The sequence below is a fragment of the Oncorhynchus tshawytscha genome, linkage group LG04 (genome assembly GCF_018296145.1).
Source record: "Oncorhynchus tshawytscha isolate Ot180627B linkage group LG04, Otsh_v2.0, whole genome shotgun sequence".
Taxonomy (NCBI): domain Eukaryota; kingdom Metazoa; phylum Chordata; class Actinopteri; order Salmoniformes; family Salmonidae; genus Oncorhynchus; species Oncorhynchus tshawytscha.
Window position 1 is genome coordinate 12,819,835 of NC_056432.1, and position 9,959 is coordinate 12,829,793.

At 43.4% G+C, this 9,959-nt stretch overlaps 1 protein-coding gene across 1 annotated transcript in view; it reads right to left on the reverse strand.

The window, feature by feature from the left end:
* The window catches only part of si:dkey-40c11.2 (drebrin), a 53,240-nt gene extending 48,450 nt beyond the window's left edge, over positions 1-4,790 (reverse strand). The window contains exon 1 of the mRNA XM_024415522.2: positions 4,399-4,790. Coding sequence (XP_024271290.1) covers positions 4,399-4,484 — 86 coding nt within the window. The 5' untranslated portion in view covers positions 4,485-4,790. The remainder of the gene's footprint in view (positions 1-4,398) is intronic.
* Between the last annotated feature and the right edge of the window lie 5,169 nt (positions 4,791-9,959).

Sequence of the window (9,959 nt, forward strand, 5' to 3'; positions counted from 1 at the left end):
GAGTCCTCTCACACAACAAAGGCCTTACTGTGACAGACAGTAAGGACAGGAAGGGGGTTGACTCAGTGGATTGTTTAATGGCTTAGAACAGCTGCATTATAGCATTACATTCCCATACCCTCTAATCCACCGGCTGGGGATACACAGTTTAATACAGTATTAATTCAAACAGGTTAAACAACATTATAGGGAAATAATATGCTAAAGAAGAGTGGAAGAGGAGAGGGAACTGGAGGGTTCCCAAAGGTACAGGGCTTGTTCATTCAAGCATTTAATTAAACTATTAGGTCCTTAATAATACTCCTATATAGCCAACAAATGAATTATGAGTTCTCTCCCTACTACCTAGACTTTTGGTGACAAAGGTCAGTGGCATTTCTTGTTCTTCCATTGTGAGAGTCAAAGTGTGTGAAATGAATACATTGACAGATCAGCAAGGAGTTGTCCTTGCCTGTTGCTAACAAGACGTCCTTTCAACAACATCTCCCTTGGAACAGGGAGTGTGTGAGTGAGTGTGTCACGCTGGACTCAGACCAAAGTGTGTGTGTGAGAACACCAAACACAACAAATGATAGGATACACCACAGCTCACAGATTGCACAATCTTCCTTGGACTGGCTGTGATCTTTTTAACACAATATAATAAAAATGACACCAAATCACTGCAACTTCTCAAAAACATCTCATCTTTACTTTGGAAGGGAACATCTCACTTGTTTTTTTGAAAACACTATCACACTTCCACACAACAACAAAAAAAAAACAACAAGGTTATTTTGGAACGTTTGGAAAGGAATCGAATGTGTACCTTATCACCATCCAAATCAGCAGTGGTCAAATCTTTGCAATGAGTCAGAACTAATTGTAAAAATGCTCCCCCACCCACAGTCAACACACAGTCTGCCAAGAGCAGTGGGGAGAACAAGGTGTGTCTGACAGTGTTCCAAGTCACCAGGGCCCAGAGATGGTTAGATACAGCCCACACCCAACACTGATGATGAATAGAAGTCACACTCCTATTGAGCTCAATATGAATCCTATGAGCTAATGTGCAGAGCAAGAGCTGTAAACTTTCAGTCTGATAAAACATTTGTAGAGCCTCACTGCTTATATTCCTCTCTGTTTTCATATGGTTTACTGGATTGGTACAACAATACTCAGTCTATGTGGCAGGCCTTAAAACACTTCTGCCCATGCATGTTGCCTGCCTGACAAAGTACACAAAAAAACGGTTAAACTACGGCAGAGAAATTACATTCCAATCTTGAAATGTTCCTCAGGTCCCCAGTGCCCAGTCCCCAGTGCCCAGTCCCCAGTGCCCAGTGCCCAGTCCCCAGTGCCCAGTCCCCAGTCCCCAGTGCCCAGTCCCCAGTGCCCAGTCCCCAGTGCCCAGTGCCCAGTCCCCAGTGCCCAGTGCCCAGTGCCCAGTGCCCAGTGCCCAGTGCCCAGTCCCCAGTCCCCAGTGCCCAGTCCCCAGTCCCCAGTGCCCAGTCCCCAGTGCCCAGTCCCCAGTGCCCAGTGCCCAGTCCCCAGTGCCCAGTCCCCAGTCCCCAGTGCCCAGTCCCAGTGCCCAGTCCCCAGTGCCCAGTGCCCAGTCCCCAGTGCCCAGTGCCCAGTCCTGTTGGATGGACAGTAAATGACAGTGTGTCTGCCTTTGACCACCATTAGGAGCATGGCTATTGACTGAGGTATTTTCTGGAGTCATGAAAAGTGAGAACAGGGGATTTTTCAGCCCTCCGTCTACTGTAGCTAAAATAATCCGTAGCTGTACTTTTATGAAAGTTACCTGTAAGGTTACAAAGCAGAACACAGTGTATGAGATAACACAGTGTACGTTTGACAGCTTACTTCAACAATTTCCATAAGCAACCTTGTACATCACCATGTGTGTCTTTGGACATACAGTAAATATCTGGTTTGAAAACTGAACGCAGTAGGACGTATGTTGATGTAATTCAGACTACTGCTCCACACACACACCACATACTGCAGATTGGATTCTGTGTGTGTGAAACAGTCTAAAGTCTGAAGTCATTAAAGGGAACTAGGAGAGACCTCTGGAGCGGTGTTGTTGAATAGGAATAGGGAGGCTGACTAGAGGCCTTACCTCACGGCCGTTTCCCATTCACAAGGACATTAGATAACACAGTGGGATCTCAAGACCAACATGGTGTAAGTGTGGGAGGACAGGCTATAGAACAGCCCTCTAGTCTACCCCCTACTATGTCTCTCTCTCACACAGGAACTTTGATGTCATTGCAACACCCACTTCACAATTCAGTCCAGCCAGACAGTTTGCAGAGAGTGTTATTCAGCCTTTTAGAGTGGGTTTCCTCTGTGTGTGTGTGTGTGTATGAGAGAGAGAGAGAGAGAGAGAGAGAGAGAGAGAGAAAGGAAGAGAGAGAAAGAGAGAGAGAGAGAGAAAGAAAGAAAGAGAGAAAGAGAGAGAGAGAGAGAGAAGAAAGAGAGAAAGAAAAGAGAGAAAGAGAGAGAGAGAGAGAGAGAGAGAGAGAGAAAGAGAGAAAGAAAGAAAGAGAGAAAGGGAGAGAATGAGAGAGAGAGAAAACAATGTTTATGGAGGATGGATAAGTCACCATGACGACAGAGCTGCCAAGTCATGACACGATGAGAGGGGAAAACACCAAGCTGAGTGTCAGGTTCACTTCCATGATCCTGCTTCTGCACGTTTCTCTGTCTGGCTACTCTTTGTTGGAGGGATACTTTTTAATAAAAATATCTGAGAAACCACTCATGTCAGCTGAGACTGTCCAGAGAATAATATGGATAACATTTGAGTTAGTTTTAAGAGGTTTCTTAATCAATAGAGCAGCTATTATGCATTCATTGATTATCAACATCTTCATATGACACTTTTACTACATAGGACCTATAACAGTTTGTTGGAATGTACAGCAACTAGGTTACATAACCTTGGATGTTTGATAGATGGGTGGTTAACCACAAAGCGGACCACACAAGTCATGACATCACCATGGCGACATATCTTTATTATCTCTAATTGTGTGGGATCACGTCAACAGAACCGAGAGAACACACACATTAAGAAGTTCAGCAGAGAAGATAATTTGATGTTATGTGGATGGTGGTGGAAAACACTGTCTCAGGCACCTCTCCAGAATATCCCATAAGTGCTCAATTGTGTTGAGATCTGGTGAATGAGACACACACACACACTTTAAACTTCCTATGCCCCTTTGAGACCTCTCTTTCAAAGTCACCGAGATATCTTCTTCTAGCCATGGTAGACAAAATAATGTGCAACTGAGCATTTGTATACATGACCCTAAGCATGATAGCATGTTAATTACTGAATTAACTCAGGAACCACACGTGTATTGCAGCACCTGCTTTCAATATACATTGTATCCCTCATTTACTGAAGGGTTTCCATTACTTTGTCCAACTTTGATAACCTCTACATAGTGGTAAATTACACAAATATCACCATATAGGCAGAAACCTGAGCTGAGCACAAAGCATAAAGTCAAAGAGCCCTGGAGAATAGCCGAGACACTGCACACCAGGCCAGCAGCAGAGCGCAAGACAGGTGTTTGAGTCCAACCATGTGCCACACAGGTAGATAGCCAATAGTGTGAGAAAGGTGTAATTATGGCCCACAATTCAGCAGGCGGGAGTGAAGGGCACTGTGTCCTACCTGGGACACTGGTAGACAGCAGGCGGTGGATAGCTAGCTGGAACACCGGTAGACAGTGTACTTCACCCCCATAAAACTCAGATAATAGTTTATTTCCCTTTTGGCCCACATTTTAATGGCATCAACAATCAGGAGAAATCTGTCACGCAAGCATGAAGATGGCATGCTGGAGGGGAGGGGGGGGGCGGCGTTCATGCAGGAACCAATGGGAAGCTCAAAGGGTGGGCGTTCCTGCAGATGCAGGAATGCCCACATGCAGAAACGCCTTGTATTGCAGGCCGCAATCACACACTTCTGAACAGTTTGGCACACGAACTAATGCCCCACACACCTGTCTGTCCTCCTGTGTTGGTCGTGAGGTAGGCTACCTACACTAACTGAGCCATCTGAATTGCCCTGATTATAACTGTCGGTCTGCCACTATACATAGCCTATAGACACACCTACAGCACCGTTTTATATTGCCCTTTGACCACCTCCATAACCTTTGCAGTGCTGGAACCAAAATTAAATCAAACTTCAATTACACAACACCCTCTTCTTTTAAACGCGAAAACACGCAGGGCAGAATAAAGGAGTAGGCTATTTTTAAACCATCCAAATATTATTTAGAAACGTTCTTATGACAGTTAAAAGTGACATGAAATTCTGAAAAGAGCAATGCTCACTAAATAGAACATGCAAAGACATTCAGGCACTTGGCAGGAAATAAAGAGCTTTACCAGTTGGTTGATGAGCGGGGGTTGAGAATGTCCTCTTTGGCCGTAAGCAGTGACAGGCTGTAGGTATCGAGGTTAATCGCTCGCATAGTGATGCAGAACTTTTTCACAATCCAGCCCCGAAGATTTCTTCACTTAGCCAATTGCACTAGAAACGTATCCGCATAAACGGTCACACTGAAACACTGACGCGCATTCACGGCCAGGAGGACGATCTGTAGGCTTATCTCATGCAAAATAGTGGAAGTACCAAGTGGAGAAGAAAGTGAAGGTCCGCCAGCAGGCTATGTAGGGCAGCGTTCAGTACAGAAACACGTAATAGAACGTTCAATTGAACGGAAACGGTGCTGTAGTCTGGTGAACGACCAGTTGGAAAATAGGGTTGTGGCTTCAAAATGCACCTCTAGCTTTTAAATAAGTCAGGCTTCAAGCCACACCCTGGCACACCCACAAAACGGAGCAAACTGTACCTCAAAGTCTCTTCAAGAACGTACAAGCACTTTTGGGGAAACACACACACACCACAGGAGGTTGGTGGAACCCTAATTAGGGAGGACAGGCTCGTTGTAATGACTGGAGTAAGTGAAATGGTATCAATCAAATACATGGTTTCCAGGTGTTTGATGCCATTCCATCTGCACCATTACGGCCATTATTATCAGCTGTTCTCCCATCAGCAGCCTCCTGTGACACACACACATATATACACACACACACACACACACACATACATACAGACTGCCTAGTTGGGGCTGTTACAGACTTTCTTTAGTGAGATGTAAATACGTGTTCACCAAAAGCCCCACCAGATGAATGGGGGGAAATCTCAGTTACATTCTAGCTGTCCTAGTCCTCACAACATTATTTTCTCCTTCATTCCACACTTTAATAATGTGGAAATTATATATTTTCACCATTAACTAGCTTTATGTGCATATAACTAAATAGTTATTTTGAGAGCCATTCGTGTACATCAACATCTGTCACTTTCAATAAGCTAATATCATTCAGGAACAACGGCGACACAACACAGCTGAGGGTGTATCTGGCATGATGGTCTGCGTCAGGTTGAAGAAAAGCCACAGGAAAACAAAACACTTTATATTGGCACTGGAAGGGAGGGGCGGTTTAGAGGGGTCAAATGAGGGGGGGGGCAGCTATAGAACTGTCACTCTCGCTTTGTCCCACCAGCCCTTTGAATTGGCCCTTAGCAGCCCTCGGCAGCTCTCAGAGAATCAATGTTACAGTGAGGGCCATCTCCATCGAGACTCTTGAAGAATCAGAGGGACCAATTTCATGGGAACTGCGTCTGAGGTAGCCAGCATGTTAAAAAAATGCAGTTCTCTGGTATTTGAGTGCTGATCAGGGTAGGGGGGTATGCATAGCGCTTATGTAGGTTTCTCAGCATGGATGGTCATTCTGTAATCGTTCTGTCCAGATGTATCATTTGATAGAATCTTTGTTTCTGGTGTGTCAGTACAGAGTTTCCCCTTAAGTCTTCAGAGATTCGGACAGAGACCAAAGCCCCATTTAATATCTGCCCATCAGACTCACAAAGACTCAGTGTCTGTCTGGCATATGAAATCATAACCATAACCACTACCTTAAAAATAATAAGGAGGAACTATGCTTTCTCCAGCTTCCTCGTTTAAGTCCAATTGCCTTAATCTGACACAACTCTCTTACTGCACCAGTGGAGGCTGGTGGGAGGAGCTATAACAGGATGAGCTCATTGTAATGGCTGGAATGGAATGAATGGAACAGAGTCAAACACGGTTTCTAAATGTTTGTTATGTTTGATACTGCTCCATTTATTCCATTCCAGCCATTACAATGAACCTGTACTCCTACAGCTCCTCCGACCAGCCTCCACTGAACTGCATGTAGTGCTACTTCCCCCACATCCCCATATCCCCAAGCCTCTATTATTCATACAACTTCCTGTCATTAGGGGCTTCTCTCTGCCCTGGCCGGAGTTCCTGGCCGGACATGATTTGTTGTGCTGTTATGCTTCATTTCAGACGACTCCGGCACTTCCTCCGTTCGGGTGAAGTGGCAGGCAGCTGCTGTTGGATGGGGCTTTTAGTGGGCAAAGGGGGAGGTGAGATATAGAGGGGGGCTGGTTGGGGGAGGGAATTAATCTTACTGAAACTCTTTCTCTCTCTAAATGTTCTCAGTAGGAGTTGCTGTTGACTGTTGGTTGTTTGGCCTGAAATAGCCTGGACAAACTCAGTGTGGTTGACAGTGTTGAGGTGAGTATCCGAAAGGCAACATCCTCTCACAGATCTCTTGTTTGTGTGTCTAGATGGTTATTATTGGTCACTATGTCTAGCTATTGCTAGACATAGTAGGCCTCTATCATGATTACAAGCATGGTTATAAGCATGGTTGATTGCACAGTACATTGGTGCATGGTGATGTTTCCTCGCAGTACACAAGCAAAAAGGTCTTCAAACCAAAATCAAATCAAATCAAATTGTATTTATCATATCGCCATATACAGCAGGTGTGGACGTTAAAGTGAAATGTGGGGCGGCAGGTAGCCAAGTGGTTAAAGCGTCGGGCCAGTAACCGGAAGGTTGCTAGATCAATTCCCTGTTTAAACAAGTTTAGTTTAGCTAATAAAATGAAAACATTAATTCAAACTACTTTTGGGTACCTTGTTAACATTACAACATGACATCCATGTCTTAAACATTGCTATGTTTTGGAAATGGCAAAGAAAACGTGTAATCTTCTGGACACATTAGAGTTACTTTCCTTACAGATCAGGAAGTCAGCTAATTTCCACTCCATTCATATGCAAATCCATTTGATTCATACACTGGCTTGTCTGGCTGTCATGTTTTTATTTCAACCTGCCCTTCCCTCATCAACACTGAAATAATATCATTTCACTCGTCCTCTACTATGATTCTGCTCTATCTCACATAGCTCACATGTATCTATTGTAGGTCCTAGGATACAACAATGAATAATGTGAACAAATAAATAAACAATAAACAAATAAAAAATAAACAATAAACAAATAAATAACCTCAAAGGAAACCTTACAATAATGAACACCTTGTAAAACAGCTGTGAAAACCAATCTGGCAATATTTAAGATTTTAATACATAAATACATAAAGATTCGTTTGCACACTCACATGGCAATCATAGATTAAAATACTGAATTCTGGTGTGTGGAATATAGAGGAGGTGATTTGAATTGGGACACTGACTGATCATGTGCCGTGGTGAAACAACTTTGATGGGCTTCAACTCCGGCGCCACAGTCTTCGCCCTCTCAAACCTCTGCCAGGCTAGACAGAGTACTGACCTTTAGCACAAAGTGACAAATTGAAACATTGTGTGCTCTCTGATATGACATTCATTGAAGTCATAATAATTTCAGATATAATAGAATGTGATTGATAAACAAAAGGAAGGTTATTTCACTTGCCCAGCTGTCCACCTCCTTGACAGTTCCCCAGCTGTCCACCTCCTTGACAGTTCCCCAGCTGTCCACCTCCTTGACAGTTCCCCAGCTGTCCACCTCCTTGACAGTTCCCCAGCTGTCCACCTCCTTGACAGTTCCCCAGCTGTCCACCTCCTTGACAGTTCCCCAGCTGTCCACCTCCTTGACAGTTCCCCAGCTGTCCACCCCCCCTCGCAAAAAAACACACACAATACCACAATTGGTTAGGAGCCCGTCTCCTCCTGCGCCAGCCATCTCCTCCTGCGCCATTATGTATCTTCAGCTATACAAAGACGTTGTATAATGAATATATTGTATATTATGAGTGAAGTCTAATGTGCCCAGCTGCCATACTTCACTTGGCTAGGTCATTCTAGAGGGAGAAATTTTATTTCTATCTTCCTCAAAATAAAATGTTATAATAACGATTGTTAATGTAGGAGTTTTTGGTGTCTGGGTCAGATGCAGGCTTGTGTGACAGCCAGGTGTATGTGTTTGGACCTGATGTGTGGGATTAGATGGCAATGGGCAGCAGAGTTGTGTTTGGGTTTAGAGGTTACATACCCTTCTGTGATAGTTACTCGTTACGATAGTTTGTTTTTCATTACTCTCATTTCCGTGCTTTTAGACAGCATTCCTTTTGGCCGTTCCACCTCAAAAAGCACCAGAAAGAGGACTTCGACATGCACCATCTCAGATTGTCCTGAAATCGTTTATGTAGTTAGACACAGATAAGATAAGTATTCCTTCAACATTATTTTGTTTAAAGTCCATTTAAAATTAAGCTAGTCGATTCCACCCAAATTTGCCATTTAAATTCATAGGATTCATATAATATTAAATAAATATAGTCCCTGACATCCGATTTGTACCAAACCTCTTCTTAACATTGATTAAGACGTAAGGAATTGAAATAAATGGACCCTCAAACCCAACACCAAGTCCACCTCAACAGCCAGTATACAGTATCAGTTCTCTATGTCTGTAGAATAAAGCTGTGAGTAGGGGTATTGCTTCTTCATGCTATGTCATGTATTCTCAGTGAATTTGGTGATGGTTATTTTCCCCTGTTCTGATGTGTTTTATTGAAGTTGTTAGGTTTATGTACCGTCACACAACCTGATATTACCAGGTACTGACCCCTAAAAGCCCCCCCCCTCTCTCAATGTTAATTCAAGACTCAACCTTAAAATAATATTGAAGTTGTTAGGTTTATGTACCGTCATACAACCTGATATTACCAGGTACTGACCCCTAAAAGACCCCTCCCCCCCTCTCTCTCAATGTTAATTCAAGACTCAACCTTAAAATAATAATGATTTATAAATGTAGAGTGAAGAGTTGAATGTTAGAACAATGTATTGGCCCAAATACATCTCAACGAAAAATGATATGAAAACAAAAACAGCATTCAGGACTACTCATTCCACATTTCATTCATTCACTTGTTTTTTCTTTCTTCAGTGCACCTTCTATTGCAGTGATGTCTCTACATCCCAAATGATGTTAGCGACCAGTTGCAGTGATTGGTGCCTTAATGGGGCAGATTATGCTTGTTTGTGGTACAGAGCATGTGTCCTCTCTGTTTGGCCCAAAAAATTATCTTGGTGGATAACTTGAGTCCATGTTTTCATCATCGGCAATTTCAATATAGTACTCATCATCATAGCAGGTGTTGAATGCCTGAGAAGGATTCATTCATCTGATTTGCCTATAACAATATTTACCTTGGAGGATAGATAACCCTGCAACGTTCAAAGGTAGGCACATTCCGGTGAGTAGTACCTTTACAAGACAATTAAACATGATAATGTCCTGGGAAAGGCTGTTCCATAAGCAGACCATTAAGCATTCCAGACATAGCTCACACTGAACACACACCCACACCCACAAACCCACAAACACATACACACACCCACACACAACACACACACACACACACACACACACACACACACACACACACACACACACACACACACACACACACACACACACACACACACACCACACAAACACACACACGCAAATGTGGGCTTACAGGACTGTCAAATCAAATCAAATTTTTAATTGGTCACATACACATCGTTAGCAGATGTTAATG